We start from the raw sequence: 22,073 nt of genomic DNA, 5'->3' as shown, positions 1-22,073 counted from the left end.
TTTGGCTGATACAAACTGGCCATTGCTTCATAATTTGTGTCTGAATATGAGGAAATAAAAAGTACATTTAACTCTCAGTTATTGACAAATAGATCACGTGGAGCCCTGGAACTCTTCTATCATCTAGAAAAGTTACAGACAATAAAAGTGGCAAGGGTAGTGGCAGTAAAACTGAGACAACTTCAGTGGTTTTTCTTCTTAGTAGAAAAGTAACATGGTGTATAATGAGGTAGATTCAGATCAGTATCAGATTTTCAAAGTTGGCATTTTGGGCAATTCCATACCTTGCATCGAGTCTGTTCTCTGTCTTTGTCAGTGTCTGGTTTCTCCATGCCTCTAGTCCATCAGCCATTATTTTGACATTACTTCTCTCTTCATAGCCTTTACCATAATTCACTTTCCTCTATCCTTGAATAGCTTGTATTTCCCCTAATTCTAAACTCCTGGTTGATAATCAAAATCTTCCTTTTAACAGAACAAGCAGAAGGCATCAAGTGATGCTGGGAAAATAGTCCCATATTGAGTTGGTCCACCATAAATACATGAGAGTCTTCGTGGCTCTTCCTCATTCCATTTACTGGTCCCTTTTTTACTTCCCAAGGGGAACAATAATCATTTATATAGTGCCTATTGTATGCCAGGTACCAGTATCTCATCTGATCCTTATAACAACCTTGAGAGGTTGGTTCTGTTATCCCCAGTTTGGGGAGAGACAAGGAAAACTGAAGGAAGAGGTTAAGTGAGCTGCTTAAGGTTACACAGCTAGTAAGGTTCTGACATGAGACTTGAGCTGAAGCCTTCCTGACTCAGACTCAGAGCTTTATCACAACACTGTGTCATCTAACTGCCTCTCCCTACCCTCTTTCTCATAGCAAATATTCCAAATGTTTCTCCTCATATTCCCCATCTCCATCCACACTCTGTTTTCTCCATAAGTGTTTTAATTTACCTTATTGAGGAGATTTTTTTTTTAAAATCTGATACACTTCCTCTCTTCTTTCCTCTTGAACTTTTGTAGCATCTTAGGCTGCTGACTTCTTCTTAACCTTCTGTCACCTTCCATTTATTTCCAGTAACATTCTTCTCTTCTGCCTTTCAGAATGCTTCAATTGGTACTTTATATACCTTAAATGTGTTCTCTGCCCTGTCCCCTTAACTCTTTTCTTTTTATATTCTTTCCCTTTGGCTATCTTGTCCATTGTTATAGCCCCCAGATCTATCTTTAACTTTGACACTCTGTTGAGCTCTAGTTCCACATTTCCAGCTTTCTGTTGGACATGTTTATCTGGATATACTGTTACCAACTCAAGTTCAATGTGTTAAAAGTGAGCATATCAACTCCTTTTCCCAGATTTGCCCCACTTCCTAAATTCCCTGTTTCTCTTCTTGACGCTACTACCCTTTCTGTCACTTAGGCTTAAAACTTTAGTCATTTTTGACTCTGCTTGCCTCTCACATCTTATAAGTTGCCCAGCCTAACAGAGTAATACCTCTCATATTTATCCCTCATTACCATTCTTGGTCTTAGTTTAAACCCTCTTTATCATCCTGTTAGACTTTTGAAATAGCTTCCTAAGTAATTTCTGACTCTGTAGTCTCTTGGCTTCATTTCCTTTTTTACATTGCTGCATGGTAATCTTAATCCACAGGTCGGACAGTATCTTTCATTGTCTTTTTTTTTAGCACCCAGGATGAAACTCATTTCTAGAACTGACATTTAAGAGCTTTAACAGTCTAGCTTTAGCTCACCTTTCTAACATCATTTCACATTATTCCTCTTTTCTTGATCCATTGTCCATTCCACCATCATCTAACAATAATAATAATAAATAGCAGCTAGCGTTTACATATTGCTTTAATATTTGCAGAGCTTATTATAATCTTTTTTTATCCTTACAACAACCCTGTGAGGTGGATACTATTATTACCAGTTTACAAATGAAGAAACTGCAATTACAGGAGGTCAGGAGCTTTGCCCAGTTTCATACAGACAATGATTATCAGTCAGTTTTGAACTCAGATCTTCTTTACTTCAGATCCACCACTCCAACCTCTTCACCCCTTAGCAGCCATAGGTCATATCAGTCCATCATTCAGTCAAATCCATTGGCTCCCTATTGACTCCAGAATCTATAAACTCTTCCTGTTTTGTAAGCATAAGGGGAAGTGTTCAGAGATGGGAAATGATGTTGTAAATGAGGAACAGCAAGAAGGGCATTGTGGGTAGAATGGTAAAGTGTAGGAAGAGGAAGTACGTAATTTGTTTAGGGCCAGGTTGTGAAGGGCTTTCATTGCCAAATAGAGGAGTTTACTTTTGGTTCTAGAATCAATAGAGAACCTTTGGAGTTCATTGGATAGCCCCTCCCAGAATTACCATGTATTTACCTTGTAGATACTCTGTAGATGTTACTTATATACATGTTGTATCATCTGAATGTTTCTTCAGTTTAAACTATTTTCATTTGTATCTTGGTATCTCCATAATAAATGCTTGTTCATTGATTAGTATATTGTGCATTCTGGCCAGAGTAGAGTGCTAGACATTCTTTAGACATCCCGTGCTCATTTTTTACACTTGTCATAGATCATTCCCCCTAACTTGAAATATTCTTCTACATTACCTGTTGAAATGCTGCTTATTCTTTAAAGCCTAGCAGCTTCTCTTAATGACTGACACATTTCTTTCTTTGCCTTTAGCTAGAAGTATTCTTCTATCTTATTCCTCACTGATCAACTCTTCCTAGGTATTTCAGAATTTTATCTTGAATGAGTTCGTTGTTTACATACTTTGTGGGTCTTTTAATTCCCTTCCCTCTAAAGCACTTTGCAAGGGCTTAATAAGTTTTTGTTGAATTGACTTCTCTCCTTGCTATTGAGGTGGTATGGTGTAAGACAAAGAACACTCAACCTGATATTATTTAAAACAACCACAACAAAAAATAAACCAAAAACTTAGAGTCAAACCCTATCTCTGACCCCTTACTAGCTATGAACAATGGATCAGTAATTTAAACTTTTTAAATCTTGTTTTCTATTTAAAATGCAAATAAAACTGTTTGTGTCAACTACCTTACATGGGTTATTGTGGGGAAATCTGTTACTATAAATCATAAAATGAAAAGTAATTAATATATAGATTAAGTCTTGTATTTTGAAGATTAATATTCATGGTTTTATGAAAGATTTTAATGCCTTGATTATAGTTGTCGGCTTATTAAACTGCTGACTGAAATTTTGTCACTGCTTTTAGTTCAGAAAATGTTATGTGTCTCAAAAGTCCTGTTAACCTCTCCACTCTCTTAAAATATACTTGAGGAATTTTATGTACATTTTGATTTACTCATAGACACCAGTAATTTTAATTAAGATAGAGCATATAATAAAAATCAACAAATAATTGTCCTTAATGATAGAACTATATACAGGACTCTGAACTAAGAATTTGTCATAGTGTCAGGGCAAAGCCAAGATGGTGGAGTAACAGCACCCACTTTTTAGAATGTTGTCCCCAAGCCCAGCCAAATACCTGTAAGAAATGGCTCTAAACGAATTCTGGAGCTGCAGAACCCACAGAATGACGAGGTGAAGCAAGACACCCTGGAAGGTTGCTGGGAAGTGTCTATCATGCCTCACAGGGGGCAGGGCGCAGTCCAGCATGCTGTGCATGAAAAGGTAAACAGAAAAGAGAACTCTTAAAGGACTTTCTAAAGAAGTGTTTACATTCCTCTATGGAAAGATAATATTTATAACTCTTGAGACTTTTCTCAGTACTAGGGTAGTTGAAGGGATTATATACATATAGACAGAGGGCACAGGGTGAGTTGAATAGGAAGGAATGATATCTAAAAAAATAAAATTAAGGGGTGAGAGAGGAATATGTCAGTAGGAGAAAAGAAAAAATAGAATGGAGCAAATTATCTCTCACATAAAAGAGGCAAGGAAAAGCTTTTTCAATGGAAGGGAAGGGGAGAGGGGAGGTGAGAGGGAAAAAGTGAACCTTACTCTCATCGCATTTTGCTTAAGGAGGGAATAACATGCACACTCAATTTGCTGTGAAATTCTATCTTACACTACAGGAAAGTAGGGAGAAGGGAATAAGCAGATGTGGGGGGATGATAGAAGGGAAGGGCAAATGGAAGGAGGGAGCAATTAGAAGTAAATACTTTTGAGGAGGGATAGGGTCGAAAGAGAAAATAGAATAAATGGGGGGCAGGATAAGATGGAGCAAAATATAGTTAGTCTTTCATAACATGATTTTTATGGAAGTCTTTTGCGTAACTACACATGTATAGCATATATCAAATTGCTTGCCTTCTCAGTGGGGATAGGTGGGGAGGGAGGAAGGGAGAAAAGTTGGAACTCAAAATCTTGTGGAAATGAATGTTGAAAACTAAAAATAAATAAATTAGAATTAAAAAAAAGAATTTGTCATAGTTCTCCTTTTGACAGTAACTCTGGATCTTTAGCAGTAAAATATATAATTTATTTATGTTGTCATAAGATCAGTGGTTCTCCAAGTTGTTGCAGTTAAAGAGTCGTTTGCATTAAGAAATTCTTTGGGCATTCTTTCAGTCCACTGTGTTTTGACCTTAAAAGTTAGAGAATTTGCTTCTTAAATTTGGTGTGTTTTTGTTTCTGAAACTTAGTTTTGTCCTAACAAAAGAAGCATTCGGGGACAAAAATGTATAACATAACATCTTGTGTACCTTCAGAATATTCAGAAGTAAATCTATATTGGAAGTAGCTATGGTCATATTTATATTTTTTTTTCTTTTTAGGGGGGATTTGGTCCTCAAATAAAGTTACTGGATGTCTCATTAACTGAATATTGAATATTAATACTTTTTTGTTATATTGTCTTTTAAAATTTACAGATTTTATGTAAGCATCACATGATAGATTTCTGACAAATAAAAAAAGATTTTTAAAACTGAGACTATAAACTGAATACCAATTGTTTTTAACATGCCTTCTGTTAAGATAGACCAACAGTGAACTGATTATACATCGTATGTTATTGGTATGCTCAAAGACAGATTCTATGTCAGTCAGAGGCCAACTTTTCAATTATGTGATAAGTTGTTTTAACCATTCTGGTACTTTTCAACACTATCTGAATGTGGATATTATGCATAACTAACAGACTAGAGAGAGGGTGTTGTATTTTTTTTTTGTTTTTGTATGGCATTGTCTGCCATTACAACTTTTCTTTTTATCCCTGTATTATCTCACAGTACCTCATCATTTCCCTAAACAGAATTTGAGAAAAACACTAGATAATTTTTTCATTAGAGCAATGCATTAAAATTTCCTCATTTGTATTTTTTCACATGGTGACAGTCCAAACATACCTTTGTTGAGAATTTCTGTCAAATTGAGATGACAGCGTTGTGTATATTCATATGTCTAGAATTTTATCATGTTGTATGAAAAGACACTTCACAGACGGTGATTAATAAAATTAGTAAAATGGATTTCTCTCCTTTTAAAACATTACTTTTGACAGCTCTCTATATCAACACACATAAAGAGTGAGTGGGACCAGTGTCCGAGACTTCCTGTTGAAAAGTAAGACGAATGTATCCTTAAGTTGCAAGGTCCTTAGTTCTTTTCTGTGTCGGGATTTTTCTCCCAACAGTCTGCTATAGGCATTCTCACAGAGATTAATATCTTCTACGAGCCTTCTAAGGATTCTCTTTCAATTCATTCTTCTAATATGAACATATTGCATTTCTTGATCTTATTTAGTTTGAGATCACCCCTGTGTACCCAATTAAAAGATTGTTTCTAAGTGCCCTTGCCTTTTATGTATCTTTTTTTGGTTTTGTTTTCAAAACAGAAAAGTTTTGCATCTCAGAGTCCCAGTGTTCTTTGTCACCCTATTAAACCTATCCCAGCTTCCCACATTATGCTTATTCATTTGCCTCAAACATCTAGGTACAATTTTGCCACATTTGCAAATTCATTGCTTATCTTTATTCCTAAATCTTATCATCATTAAAAGTGAATCAACACCGTGACTTATTCGTTAAACCTGGCACTAAGTAATTGTTCCTTCTTAAATTTTTCTAAAAAATATTTTATTATGAATTTAATCATCTAATATTTCTATATAAAGAGAACAAAATAGAGGATTATGCACTTAACTATGAACTTGTTACATATATGAACTTGTCCCCTTCTGAACTTTATAGTTTTCTTTTGTGTATTTTTAAAATGTCATATTGATTTTTTTCCACTCTTGGAATTCTTTCATTACTAATTCATCACTGTACCTTCAAATAAAAGCTCCTCCCTTGTTGTTGTTGTGGTGGTGGTGGTGGTATCCAATTTTTTCACAACTCTTCATGATCCCATTTGGGATTTTCTTGGCAAAGATACTGGAATGGTTTGCCATTTCCTTCTCTTATTCATTAGCAAACTGAGGCAAACAGGGTTAAGTGAGTTGCCTGAGGTCACATAGCTAGACAATGTCTCAAGTGATCTGAACTCAGATTTTCCTAACTTTAGGTCTGGTGTTCTATCCACTGTGCCACATAGCTCCTCCTTGGTAACAAATTGTAATAAATTAATATAACAAAACAAAATAAGAAAAACAGATTGGCCATGTATGGAAATGCATATCTTATTCTAAATCTCTTTTCTGAGTGTTGGGAAGTAGGGAGGGTTGCTTTGTCATCTATTTTCTGACGTCATGATTTGTCATTATTGATCAATTTTAAAGTCTTTCAGATTGATTTTGCTTTAAATTATTGTGGTTTAAATTGTTCAGCTGGTTCTACATATTTCTCTATGTATAGGTTCATATAGGTCTTCCCAAATTTCTCTGAATCTATGATATTCATCATTTAGTAGAACACAGTAATATTCAGTCTGTCATTCAACAAGCATTTATTAAATACCTGCTATATTCCAGACACCATGCTATTAATTGAGTCTTTTAGGTTTATAGTTTTCCTAACATTGAACTAACCCTATTATTCCTGATATAGTTCTAGTTTTGCAGAGTAATGTGTAAACTTTCAGGAGGCTGATGTTACCTCTTTCCAATTACCATTGCACCATTTAAAATTGTATAGAGTCTTTTGGAATCTAATGTACATTTTACTATTTTCCAGGTAATGATTCTCATAACAGGTGCACATAAAGCCTTTGCACTGTACAAGGCAATAGAAGAAGGAGTCAATCATATGTGGACTGTTTCAGCTTTCCAGCAGCATCCTCGAACTATTTTTGTATGTGATGAAGATGCTACCTTAGAATTAAGAGTTAAAACTGTGAAATACTTTAAAGGTGAGCATTGAATTTAAGTTAACTACACATGATTTGTTAATGATATACTTAAATTAATATATGGCTATGGAATTAAATCCTGCCCTATATTTCTGAAAACTGGCATTGTGCTGGCACATTACCTATGTTTTCAAGAAGTGAGAATGTCCAAATTAAAGTAATAGTGGTTGCTGAATGGCTTTTCTGTTTTCTAATTTTGAAAAAGGAGAGCAATAGGAAGACCTTTGGTCTGTACTTTTTGTTAAGACTTTTTGTTCATGGCTCAGTTTTGCATATGGAAATTTTAGCCAAGAGTGAAATTATATAGTTTCAGTTATTTTATATCTATGTGGGACTTTTTCTCTGCTATTGGTCATTGTGTTTTTACAGTTTAGGGTTCTCACCCATTTTGAAATTCATGTCAACTTGAGTTACATTAATTTGATATGATACTAATGTCTTACCTACTTTGAAACTTTATAACCAGTGCTATATGTAGTACATCTAAAATTATATTTGATGTTATTTTTTTCTTGACATTCTCTGCTAGTTTAGATGAAAGTAAATGAGTTGAGCTAAATAACTTTCAGATTTAACTGGGAGCTTTCTTGCTTTTGTCTCAGTCGTTCTTTAAAATAAGAAATATCTATATTATTAAATTACAAATTATTTAGATTTGTACAAGTAATTTTCACATGTAAAGAAGAACATGGAAAATGAAGAACACTTTGTAAAAATGATACTTGCATTAAAGACCTCAGTACATTTCAGGGGACCAGTTATTAAAAAATTTATAGGGAAACTTTAAAAGTAAAGTATCTTCAAACTATGAACATTTAAATGAGGACTGAAATTTTGAATGTCATATGAGTGAACTTTTAAGTGCAAACTTTTGTAAGAAGTTTTTATTTTTCCCCTTTGTTGTACTTTTAACTGCTTAACTATGGAATGTCTATTTTACTTACTCTTTCTTATTCACTTGTATTTATTGTAACAGGAATACTGAATTTCTTAATGCATTTCCTTATGATATTTCTGAGTCTAAGAAAAAAAAGTTCATTTTAAACACAACTTTCCTTCATTTCTCTCCTAAATTTCATTGACAGACCATTTATAATAAAACATGACATTTATGGTAACACTTCAATTAACTTTGATTCCCACACTATATAGAAGGATATAGAAGAGAAAAGATCCATTTAGATTTGAATATGTTAAATTTCATTAATCTTTTTGCCAGCTACAAATGCATCATTGAGAAATCAAAAACATTTGTAATTTAAAAATGTGTGTTTGTTGAATAAGTGAACACTGCAGTATTGAGTTCTGAATAAAATGGTTTATGGTCACAATTTTTGCTGACATTTTCCTATTTTTTCCTTCATAATTCTTCCTAAATATCATATCACTTGGAGAAAAAAAATTTTACAACAGATTTTTTTCATGATACATTTTTAGAGAAGGTTGGGCAATGGCTTTTTATGTTTATTGGTGGTAAAACACTTACATTTTCAACTACAGCAGGCATTTATTAGCACCTACTAAGTGCCAAGCATTGTGCTGGGCCCTGGGGATACAAAGACAAAAGCAAGTTCCTGGACTCAAGGATTTAACATCCTATGGGGGAAAGAGAGAAAAGAACAAGCATTTTTTTTTAAGCACCTACTGTGTACCAGGCACTGTACTAAATATTTTGCAATTATTACCTCATTTGATCCTCACAACACCTTGATGAGTGCAGGTGCTATTATCCCCATTTTATAGTTGAGGAAACTGAGGCATACCGAGGTTTTTAAGTGACTCACCTAGCGTCACGTAGCTAATAAGCATCAGACTTCCTTTCACCACTCAGGTTTTCATGGCTCCAGCTTCAGCACTTTATCCACTGTGCCACCTAGCTCCCTTTGGAAGAAAGGGAGATTTTTATAGAGAATTAAATAAAAATAATTTTTAGGTGGAGGATACGTCATTTCTTTCACAGTACAATTATATAGTAGTAAAGAGTGCTAGAACTCACCTTAGAGATTTTGTAGTCTAAACTCCTCATTTTATAAGTGAGACCCAGAGAGGTCAAATGATCTATGAAAATTAGTACGTAATAAAGCAGAGATTAGACGTAATGTCATGTGTGAGTTTTCAAGAAAAATAGCTCTACTAACCAGAAGAGGTCATTAAATAGGGCTTCACTTTTTTCCAATAATAGTGCTAATAAGATTTGAACTTTCCTTCTTTGAATATTTTCCATGTGAGATGATTTGAGAGGCATGAATACATTTTGTGTTTCCTTGTACATGTATATATTATTTCCCTATAGAATGCAAACTCCACATGCAAGGACGATTGTATTTTTGTTTTGTATCTTGAGTGCCTACCACAGTTCATGACAACTAATAAATAGTTTATAAATTTGAAAAAGAAGTAATGTCATCAGATTCCTAATAGTGTTTCTTTTTACCATTTTAATATCATACTGCCTCCTCATTTATTATCTTGGATTTAGTGTATCACTTGTAGCATCTTTCTTTACTGTTTCCAATTTGTCAGCCTTGGTATATGGAATGTCTTTTCTTGAAAAGTACTATAATTCCCTCACTTACAGATCTGGAAACAAAGGCCTTAGGATGGTTAAGTGACTTTCCCAGGGCCATTCAGCAAGACAAGATTCCTTGCTGTCCAAGGCAAGATTCATACCCATATCTTTCTGATTTGTAGTGCTCTGTCCATTTTCCATACTCTCTGCCTCTCAGTTGATCAACCTTTTAAGTAACAGTACTACACTTATTTTTATCTGGGTTTTTACATATCTGAATTATGTCTGATTCTAATGAATGCAGATAGACAGAGCTGGGGTGTATTTTGAAGCTATTCCATTACATTATTGTGGTATCCACTGATTTTTCTGAACGTTTATAAGGCTGCTTAACGTTTTCAACCTGGGTTAGTAATCTCCTTTCTTGACTGGGGAGCCATCTACATTATTCTCTTTTTTTCCTTCTTCCTTTAAGAAATGTTAAAAGGAATCTAAATGAGATTTTAATTACTTGTCTAATATAGTAAAAACCTCTTAACCATAGCATGTATAAGTATCATCAGTTACTGATTTAAAAAATTTCATTTTTGTGATGTCACGTGTAGAACACACACACTCACACACGTCACTCTCACATAGACAAAACTCAAAATGATATGAAGAATTTAGTTTCCTGTTTCTTGTTGGTTGTCTTAAAGCAATATGTTTCGGGTGTCCTTGGGTTGTATGTACTTAGGATCCTAATAGATATTTTTATCTGTCTCAACTCAACTCATTAGCCCAGTGCTATAATAGAGTTTCAAAAACTCAGGGAAAAAAAAAAAAGATGTTTCTAAACCCTATTAAAAAAAATTATACCTTTTTTCTTCAATACTTATTTATTTAAAATGATTTATTTATATTTAATCATTTCCCTTTCAGTGGCATTGACAATGAAATAGCATAAATGCTATGGTATTTAATAGTCCTCATCTTTTTGGAAAAAAAATTTGTAAACTTTTTTCACATAGTGCCAGACGCTCCATTATGTGTGTTACTGTGTACAGCAGATTAGAAAAACAGTGAATTTCTTTGGGGTTTTAGTAAATCCTTGGTTTATTATCTAGCTTAAGTTTACAGTTATTATGTTTTAAGAAAAATTTCCCCTAGTTAACCCAGTGCTATCTTGCTCATTCTTATGTCTCTCTATTTTTCTCCTTCTCCTTTGAATATCAGTCATAGTAAAACTGGGATGTTCCCTTCAGTTCCTAGGAGTCGTCCTTCCTGGACCTTTTACAAAAGGGAGGTGATAACTCATTTCCCTTCACCTCTCTGACTCAGTCGCCCTTTTATGTGGAAGAACTTCAGTTAAAAGATTTTCCCAAATACTCCAATCTCGATGGGAAAATAAAATCAAGAACCTAGTCAGATTCTACATATTTTTAAAACAATTTCCTTATAACCTTTCTCTGAACAATATATGTATTTTCCTGAAAAGCATTCAAACTAAATTTTTGTAAATTAAATCCTATTTTGAATCAGTTTTATATTTGTGAAGAAAGCTTTTCCTCAGGGAAGATGTCTTTTGTGAGCCAAATAATCATCCCTAACTTAATTGCTTCAGATATCCAAATTTTTATAATCAGGTTAATGTTAAGAAACCAGCTAATATTTGGTTTTTTGTTTTGTTTTTTTTTACCAGCTAATAATTGTTGAGCAGCTATTTGAGGTCCAGTACTGTGATCTACACTGTGAAAGATTTTCAAGAAATATGACATTATTCCTTCCCTCAAGGATATTATAGATTAGTTGGAAAGAGAAGATTAACATACATGAAAGAATGAAAGGAGAGTATATAAATATGTTAAGATACTTTATGAAATAAAATCACTTGAAACATTAGTAAAGAACTTCGAAATATGTGGTATTAAGAACTCCTAAATTGTTTGATAACAAAAAATAAGGAATTGATCCTCAAAGAATTGTGCCTTTTCTGGTCACTTTTAAGATGGTCTGAGGTAGCTGGAGAGGGTTTCATTGAAATGAGACTTGGTGAAGAATTTGAGGGATATATAGGTTTTCCATAGGTCAAGAAAAACAGCAAAAATAATTTGGGAATAATCATTTGGTTTTGATGCCCTCTGATACTGAATTCATCAGTAGAGTGAAGCCTGATTAATTAGACCTTGAAAATGAAGCACTAAAGTTTCAGGTTGCATGAATAGGCAAAGTAGTGCTTTAACAACCTTGCTTAATCTTGTTAGGACAGCTAGGTGGCACAGTGAAGAGAGTGCCAATCCTGGAGTGAGAAGGAGAGTATTCAAATCCTGCCTCAGACAATTATCATCTGTGTGACCCTGGGCGAGTCACTTAACCCAGTTTGCCTTAGCTCTTCATCTGTAAAGTGAACTGAAGAAGAAAATGACAAACCACTCTAGTACCTCTGCCAAGAGAACCCTAAATGGGGTCACAGAGTTGGACACAACTGCAGTGACTCAGCAGCAATAACAAAATAACGTCGTTAGCACAAGTTTCCCTCACTGTCTTGTAATCTATAAGATTGCCATATTAATACTTCTTCATAGTTTGGAGTCAAAGGCAAAACTGTAAACAGATTTCTTTGTCTAATGGGTCCTTATTTCAATTAAATTACTGATTTCTTTTAGTTTTAAAATAACATTTTCTTTTTTTAAGTACTCCTAACCATGTGCTTGAAAGATATTCTATGAGAAATTATCAGAATGTTTTCAGAGTGAAACTTAGGCAGCAAAATTGTCCACATTTAAACACATTTAAATTCTCAGAGCTTTTGGTGAAGACTCAAGAGTATGAGGGGCACAGAGTAAGGTTGCTCTTGCATTTCTTCATGTACCCAAGCTTCCCCAAAAACAGCTCAGAAGAACTGAAATTATATTGGTTTTTAAGTAGAAGGAAGAAGGCAAAGTTTATGGTGGTAGTCACTTTGTATTGGCATCAAATTGCTTCTAATTCTTTGTAGTTGATATAAGGAACTAACATAATTCAATTTATTTTTTTTGAAAAGCAAAAACTTAGAGATGCACTACCCAATTGGAAAATCAAACGGATATTGTATGAGAGTCCTTAATTAAGGTGAATTTTTTTCATTTTACATAGATATTATTTAACTATGATGATAACATGCCCTTATTATGCCAACATCTTTAGTACTTGTTTATTCAACATAAAGTTAGTATCATTTTTATTTATAATTATGAAATAGTGTAATGATAAGCTAAGTGTACCTTAGTTATGTATCATTTATCAGGTAGTTATTGAAGGCCTCTTAGTATTAGCCACTGTACTGGTCACTTCGAAGGATACAAATGTATAAGAAATTAGAAGTGTCAACACGGGCAAATTCTACTAATTTGTAATAGGTGTTAGCTGATTAATTAATCAGCAAGACATCCCGAATACATAATTATTTGGAAGGAAGTGCAGGTTTGTTATTTGTATTGCTTTTTAAATTTATATTGTAGAACTTTATAGCCAGAATGTTTGAATCAATAAGCATTGAGTAAGCACCTATTATGTGACAAGCTCCGTTCTGTTCTTCTCCAAAATAAAGCTGCTACTCCAAGAATTCTGTGCTGACAGTAGAGACAAGACATATTTAAGTATGTGCAGTAAGTGACTGTACAACATAAATACAAGGCACAAGAGGGAGGGCACTAGGAGCCAAAGAATCAGGAAAGCCTTCAGGTAGAATATGGTGCTGAAGAAGAATGGAAGCAAGGAGGGTAGTGCATTCTAAACATGAGAAACAACAGGGAAAAAATGCCATTGAGATAGGAAATGAAGTGCCAGACGAGGAATTCTAAGAATAGTGGCTAGAATGTACAACTCAGAAAGAGGATTAACACCTAGTAAGACAAGTAAAGGCCAGGTTGTAAAGCACTTTTAAGTGTCAATTAGAGCAGTTTGTGTATTATTCTAGAGGTAATAAGGGACACTTGTTTTGAGCAGAAGTGCTACAATCAGACCTGCACTTAAAAATCTTTTTGGCAGCTGTATAAAGAATGAAGGGGAGAAGGGATAGACTTGAGAAAAGAAGACCAATTAGAGCTGTTGTTTAGTGATGGAACACCTAATCTAAGGTCACAACTGTGTGACTAAAGGCATTGGATGTGAAAGATGTGGGACTAGAAATGACAAGATTTGATAACTGAATGGATATATGGAAAGAGGGAAAGTCTTCCAAGAACTTCAAGCTTTTGAACTTGGGAGCCTGCATAGAAGGTGGTACCCTTGAAAGAGGTTTGGAAAAGGAGTAGGCTTAGGAGGAAGGCAGTAGGTTCTGCTTTGGACCTTTGGATTCACAAATGTCTATGGGACATCTAGTTTGAACTCTCTCATTCCTCATTTTATAAATGGAAGAATCAGGTCAAAAGTAATTTTGCTCAGGGAACTGTAGGATCCAGACTTCCAAACTCCAAGCATACCTTCTATTATACCATGTTGCCCTTTATACCTACAGAAATGTTATAGATCTCTTCCTAGAAATAGAATAAAGGTTTGTTGGTTGTTGTTATGTATGTTATTAAACAGAACAAAGGAGGAAAAAAATAGAATAAAATTTTGTTCATGGGGTTTTTGTTGCTATTGTGTATTTACATAGATAGTATCTTCTACATTTTTCACCAAAATCTTTCTCTGATTCCTCATTGTGGTATGAAAGTGATCCTGGATGGCAAGCTTTGATAGATCCTGATAAGGTGGAAAGTGTAGGCTCAACATTGCCCTTTTTATCTGTTGATATGACCTACTACCTAAGTTTGGAAATGTTCACCAGGTGGATATAGCATGTTCTGTGTTTATTTTTTGCCCAGTTAAAACCAGGTCAAGGGTTGAGTTTTAGAGTAAGGCCTAAAAAGGTCATTGAAGTAATTAAGTTTCTACCAAAAATTTAAACTGGAGATTAAATGCACTTTGAACAATGGCTTTGTTGCCAGCTAGAAAACTTTTCATACGTTATACAAATTACTTTGGGAAAGGTAGTGATAGTTACTATAGAGACTGCAGATTTTCAACTTGAATAGAACCAGAGCTTTTATGTCACTCAAAAAGAAAGCCCCACCCACACACATAGAGTTTTTTAGTTGTAACATAAAGTAGAATCTCAATAGCTTTCCTTTAGAGATTTATAATATCCTGCCCCTGTCTAGGGGAAATTTTTCATGAAATAAGAATAGGAGGTAAAAGGAAGACAGGAGTTCAGCATAATGCTAAAACTAATTAAGAAAAGAGAAAATCACTTGTTCAACCAGAAAACCTAATTACTTAAATGCCTTTGGATTGATAAATTTGGTTTTAGGTATTTTTATAGCGTTCTTCATGTTACACCTACTTATAGCAAGATAAGCTAGGTGCACAAAAAAGACAAGACAAACCAAATGGTGGTTTGATTTCTTAAAGCTTTACTTTATGTAAACCAAAAATAGCCTTGAAAATGTACATTGTCATCGTTTTCTGTATCACACTATTTGTTTGCAGGAAGCTGCTTGTCAACCAACAGTTTCTATAAGCTAGCATTTACTTTATCAACAAACGATAACTGATTGATATTCTTAATAGCAGCCTTGATTTGCTTTAGCATCCATAAGTGCTTTCTAAGTCATTTAAGAAAATTCAAATTATGTTCAGTACAGTTTTAGTCATAAATGATTCTGTTTCATTCTAACTTCTTGGAAATTGGTGATTTGTGTATTGAGACCTATTTTCTAGATTAATGATTATCCTGAACAGTGTGTCCTCAAGATATGCTAGAAATCAAAGCTATTATATTCTTTTTCATTTTACATATTATAAGTTGATAGTTATTTTTAAGAAGTTATTTCTAGAAATTTTTTTTGCCAATTCATGGTATTTCTTAATCCACCTTTTAAAGAAAAAGCAACTAGTTCAAATTTTCTCTTCTTTATTTCATGTCTATTCCCCAAAAAGTCTGATAGCAAGGAATTTAATCTTATGATCCTGAAGGGTTAACTACTTAATTGCTTCTTTCCCCAATTTTAAATATTTATTTAAACCCTCCTTTAACTGTATCTAAAAAAAAAAATACTTCATCAAAATAGCTATAAATAAGTCAACTGGCTTGTTTCTTTTAGTTGTTACCTATCCTTGGACATGCCTTCTGGCATGAAGATCACCCTCAGGCTTTTCTGTTTGTTTTTATTTGTGTATTTGTTTAAGGCAGGGCCAACTGAGTGTATAACCAGATAGAATGTAAATGTTGGCATCCCCTAGAATAAGGGAAAGAGTTGGGAAGGAGAGGGAGTGGTGAGCTAGCTTGCAAAGGGAAGGAGAATAACCTGAGGGTCACTATATACAATAACCATCATGGTAAAGATTTGGAAATTTGAGTAGACAGTAGTTTCATTAAATAACTACTCTTTTCCTTCGCCTCAGAATTGTTCCTTTTTGTGTCCCTTTGAATTTCATTCTTGAGAGCTCCCCAGTATTCCTGGGCTTATTCACCTATAGAATTTTAGTCCATGATATCTTTTCTCAGCTCTCTTCTTGGTGAAAATTTAAGAATCTGCTCCTCCCCTCTTCAGGCACATGGTGGACTGTGATAAACTTTCTTCTTCCCCTAACACTGATTCTCAGGTGGTGTTATCACTAGTTCCCAAGGCTACCAAGATTTCTGTAACTGTCTTCTTATTGATGAGAAATTATAATAAAAGTGGAATTTTACCTCGTTGGTTCTTCTACCTCATGTAGCATGAAATTATAAAAATAAGTTTTGGCAGAGAGAATTTCAGTGTATGTTCAGATAATTAAAGTCCTCTTTCACAACTACATCAGTCCTCTGTGCAAGGATCAATTTCCTGAACTATTTTTCTGTTTTTTATTTCTGTACAGGAGGTCCTGCCTATCAAACAAGGCTTTGAGAGTATGGGCCTAGTGACACACCAGAGGTTTTTATGTTACTTACCAGTCTCCCCTTTCCTCTGTATCCTTTTGTCTGCACAGTTACCATACTGGTTCAAATGTAGGTTTCACTTTGCCCAAAACATGCTTTATAGAAGTCAAATAGTTTAATATAAGTGCACTATAAGTGCCAATTGATAGAGCTAAGATCAGATTTAACTCCTCTCATCCTAATTTACTTTATGACAATGGACAAGTCGCTTAAGCCTGATTTCCTGTTCCAAAAATGGAAAATGGGACAGTAATGTCTATATTGCTTCTCAGGGTGGTCATGAAGTTCAGATGAAATAATAGCCATTATGTTCTTTGTAAAGGTTACCATTATTGTATACATAAAACTTGAATGAGCTATGTAATTGGTATTATTTTTAAAGTACATACAATTTTTTTCAATATCTCTTTCACTTTATATATTTTATTCAGTTGTCAGATCTTGCCATTTCTAACTCTACAACATTTTTTGCATCTAACACTTTCACATAGTCATAACCTTAATTCAGGCCTTCAATATTCTCTCTGTTATGTTATTACAAGGGCCTCCTAATCTGTCTCTCTTGACTTCAGATCATGCTCTACACTGCTGCTGTTTCCTTAAGCTCAGATCTGACCCTGTAATGCCAGTGACTCTCTGTTGCTTCTAAGATAAAATATAAACTCAACTCAGTTTGGCTTTTAAAGACCTTCACAACCTGGCTCCAGTGCTTCCTTGGACACTGTTCCATTATTTCCTCTCCAAAAATCTGCAATCCAGACTGACTGTTTTCCTTGCATGAGTCACTCCATCACCTCCCCTGCCCCCAATCTTTTATTTATTTATTTATTTTGCATTTTCAGTGCTCCCTCCACTCTGTGTCCCCTCTCCCACAACTCTCTCAATTAAATCCCTCCTCACCTGTGTCTCTTAGATCCCTTTCATCTTTCTGGAGACAGCTTAAGCACTACTTTCTACATGAAACTTCTTTCTGATTCTCCCAACTGTGCCTTCCTTCTCAAGTCACCTTATATGTAATTACTTTGTATTTTTTTATATTTATTCTTTTTGCATGCATTTTCTATATACTTAAATATGTGTTTTCTTTTAGAACGTAAGATCCTCGAGAGGGATTGTCTTTCTCCATAAATCTGTTTCCAACACCACTTAATAAATGCTTGTTAGAAATAGAATATGCTATTGCTTGACTAGAGGTTGCTAAAGTTTTTATTAGCACATTTTAAAGACTTCAGTCTTATTTAACAAATGAGTTGAGTACACTTGATGAATTCAGATTTTAATTCTCATGAAAATTTTACCTACTTAAAATCTGTTCAATTGTTTACAAGGAACAGCTAAATGTGTTGTACTTAAATGCAGGTATATAGCAGACGTTTTCAAAACCAAGTACTTACAAAGAGATAATTGTTTGTGATTGGTTTGTAGAGTCCTTCATCCACTATATACAGGGAGCACATCTATACTGCAGTCTGTATCTTCCAACTTTGATCCAGATTTCCACAAAAGGAGAAAATTCATTTCAGTTCATTAAATATTTTGAGCAGGGGGAGTCAGGGAAATTTTCATGGAAGATGGAAATGAGAGCTTCACAGTTCAGCTTGGGAAGAAGAGAAAGATGTCCCAGGTATGGGTGAAGGAAAACCTATCCAGGCATTGGAGTCAGCCTTTAAAAAGAGAAAGTGAAGTAAAGAGGAAACATAGTCATGGCTGGAATTAGAAATAGGTACTTCTCATATATTTGAAAATATTTCCAATAGTTCTCTTATGTAGTTTAAGCATTTCACATTTATATGTGTGTGTATATGTGTATACATGTTCATATACATATATTTACATATACAGACATAAATTACTAATTTGCCTTGACAAATACTTTTTTCCCCAGAGATAATGTTAACTCTATTAAGCTCCTGTCTGAATTATCAAAAAATTCACATAATCCTGGTTTTTAAAATTTTTCTAAATAAAGTACAGAAACACTCAAAAATTAAGCTATTATTACACGAGGGGGGTGGATTAAGTATATGAAGAATGTCTGTTGTCTAGATATGTAATAAGGTAAGTTAGGTCTGTCAGTAAATATATTTTGGACAGCGCCATTGGAAAATGAACTGGTTCCAGAACTGAACAGTAGGAAGAGCAGGCTAGATTGTCTATGGGAAACCATGCAGTTTTTGTCTTAAGTGTGTCTCTAAAAATCCATTCTTTTAACATCAGTATTTTCCCACCGATGCTCAGTTTGTTAGTCACAGAATGCCAAATCTTTAAAAATTAAGTTGAAGGTTACCCACGAATATGTGATATGCACAAAAAGGTTGCAACAAATTAGTAAATAGGAATTAGTTGCACAAGAGACATACCATAAAGGATGGGTAAGTGGAAAAGGAGATAGGCTGATCATAAAGTGAGAGCGAAGGATACAATTTGGGCACTGGCCCACCCAGCATGTTGGATGAATCCCCTATGAATGATCTCAAATCCAGTATCTCAGATCTCTGTGTTGGTAGACATATATACATATATATGTAAATGTGAATACACATATGCAGAGTTATATAAATACATATTTCAACCAGAAAATCACGTGAATTAATGCACAAAATTTGCTAAAGATGAGGATGCATGACTAAATTGTGATCTGTGTGGGTGGAGATAGTATCTGCATTGATTAAGATAACAGTTTTGTATGTTTTCTACACATACCTACATACACATTATGTGTGTATATGTATATATATTTATAACATGTATATAGACACATATATATATATGGATACATTCACACATACAACCACTTCAAGGTTTGTAAAGCACTTTACAAGTACTATCTCATTTGATCCTCACAACCTGTAAAGTAAGTGCTGTGCTTATCCCTATTTTGTAGATGAGGTAACTGAGGCACACAGGTTAAGTAAATTACTTAGGGTCACATGCTAAAAATTGTCTATTTCTAGATTTGAACTGAGGTCTTCCTACCCCAGCAGTCTGTTCACTATCACCGAGCTGCCTCCACTGTAAATTATATTAATACCAGACAAAGAAGTTTATTTTTTGTCCTGTGGATAGTAGAGAAACACTGAAGGTTCCTGAGCAAGGAAGTGATGTAATCATACCTATCAAAGCATTAGGAAAATAACTGGCATCTGTACAAAGGAAATAAGGGTTAGTGTTATTTGTCTCTCACACCCACTTCTATTTCTATTTAAAAATGAATCTGACTTTTAATACTATAAAATAAAAATTATGAATAATTTGTCAAATTTGAATCAGTGAAAATTAGAATTTTTTTTAAAGCTAAATTTTTTTCATTTCAAATAAACTATCAGATGATAGTTTTGCCTTTAAGAGACCTGTTTTGATGACTAGCTAAGAATTATTTCTAATTACTATTTCAGTTTTTCTCTCTAACTAGGGATAGGGTCTAGACCTGAATTTTCATTGATACAGAAAACTCAGGTGAGGAAAACTTTCTTCCAGTGGAGGCCTGAACCTTTTCTATCATTTATAGCCTTAAAGAGAGTTGCCTGGAGTACTCTGAGGTTAAGTGACATGCCCAGCACCACTCAGGCCTTTGTGGCTCTGAGTCCCAGTTGATTATACCTATTTTGACTTCCATTAACAAATAGGTGCATCTAACATATTTGAAAATGCTTTATTGTTTGTGTTTAAACATTTTCTTTTAATTCTAACCATGTCATTAATTTGTTTTAGTAAGCCCCCTTTTCATGAATTCAAAAGTGTTGTATTAGGTCTCCAAGAACTTAATTTTCATGAGTGAATTAATGTAATTTTGTATGCATGTGTAGATATTTGTTGCCAAAGTTTTAAATATTTAGATGTTATAAATAATAATTGAGTAATTTATTAATTAGGATATATTACTAGACATTGTTAGACATTCTATGGGAGAACTTGTAATATTTTATAGTGTCAGTAACATGTGCTATAATTATGATCATCTATTGCCATATTATATTAGTCACTATATATTTTTAAGAGAGTACTAAAATTTGCCTCATTAAAATGTAAAGTTGATATTAATCAGGTCAATTGGAATTACTTTAAACTATTGCATTTAAAGAGATATCTCTTTTTAAGAGATATACAAATGATAAAGAGAAACACTTCATGTTTTCAAATTTACAAGGTTGTCAGTAATCTGACAGTTTCTAATCCAACCTTCATGTCACTAGAATAAGCTTTCTTTTTTAAAATTTCTTTATTTTCAGTTTTCAACATTCAGTTTCACAAAATTTTGAATTTCAAATCTCCTCCCTACCTCCCTCCTCCCCCCACCTCAGGACAGCTTGTATTCTGATTACCCTTTCCTCCAGTATGCCCTCCCTTCTATCACCACCCCTCCATCCTCTTCTGTTTTCCTGTGGGGCAAGATAGATGTTGATACCCCATTGCCTATATACCTTATTTCCTAGTTGCATGTAAAAAAAAATTTTTAACATTCATTTTTAAAGCTTTGAGTTCAACATTTTCTCCCTTCCTCCCTTCCCATGCACCCTCACTGAGAAGGCAAGCAATTCAGTATAGGTTATACAGGTGTAATCATGCAAAACACTTCTGTAACAGTCATGTTGTAAAAGACTAACTATATTTCCCTCTATCCTGTCCCACCCTCCATTTATTCTCTTCTCTCCCTTGACATGTCCCTGTACCAAAGTGTTTGCTTCCAATAACCCTTCCCCCAACCTGGTGTCCCTTCTATTATTCCCCCTCTCTTATCACCTTCCCCTGCTTTCCTATAGGGTAAGATAAACTTCCATACCCAATTGAATGTTATTCCCTCCTGAAGCCAAATCCAATGAAAGGAAGGCTCATTTATTCCCTCTTGTCTTCCCCTTCCCCTCCATTTTAAAAGCTCTTTCTTGCTCCCTTTATGTGAGATGATTTACTACATTCTACCTCTCTTTTTCTCCTAGTACATTCCTCTCAACACTCAATTTTCTTTTTTAGATATCATCCTTTCATATTCAGCTCACCCTGTGCCCTCTTGTCTACATACACACACATATTCCCTTCAACTATCCTAATATTGAGGAAACTGTTTTTGGTTAAAAATATCTTTCCATGTAGGAATGTAAACAGTTCAACTTTAATAAGTCCCTTTTGGTTTCTCTTTCCTGTTTACCTTTTCATGTTTCTCATACTTTTTGTATTTGAAAGTCAGATTTTCTATTCAGCTCTGCTCTTTTCAACAAGAATGCTTGGAAGTCCTTTATTTCATTGAAGTTCCATTTTTTTCCCCTGAAGTATGATACTCAGTTTTGCTGGGTAGGTGATTCTTGGTTTTAATCCTTTCTCCTTTGACCTCTAGAATGTCATATTCGAAGC

General features: G+C 34.3%; 1 protein-coding gene across 6 annotated transcripts in view; it reads left to right on the top strand.

The window, feature by feature from the left end:
- Window positions 1–22,073, top strand: part of GNPDA2 (glucosamine-6-phosphate deaminase 2) — a 38,502-nt gene that overhangs the window by 13,232 nt on the left and 3,197 nt on the right. Inside the window, exons 6-8 of one of the 6 annotated variants that reach the window (XR_011969576.1) lie at window positions 7,119–7,293; window positions 12,825–12,892; window positions 16,667–17,130. Coding sequence is in view for 3 of the 6 variants with exons in the window: in XM_072620645.1 (XP_072476746.1) it covers window positions 7,119–7,293; window positions 18,153–18,351 (374 nt within the window). In the remaining 3 variants the exon portion in view is untranslated. Of the gene's footprint in view, window positions 1–7,118; window positions 7,294–11,483; window positions 11,684–12,824; window positions 12,893–16,666; window positions 17,131–18,152; window positions 18,451–22,073 lie in introns of those variants that run through there. The other 5 variants (XR_011969575.1, XR_011969574.1, XM_072620645.1 and 2 more) reach the window with 5 other exon arrangements.

Source organism: Notamacropus eugenii, chromosome 6 (assembly GCF_028372415.1).
Source record: "Notamacropus eugenii isolate mMacEug1 chromosome 6, mMacEug1.pri_v2, whole genome shotgun sequence".
In the NCBI taxonomy this organism is placed as follows: domain Eukaryota; kingdom Metazoa; phylum Chordata; class Mammalia; order Diprotodontia; family Macropodidae; genus Notamacropus; species Notamacropus eugenii.
This window is presented reverse-complemented; position numbering and strand designations above follow the sequence as displayed.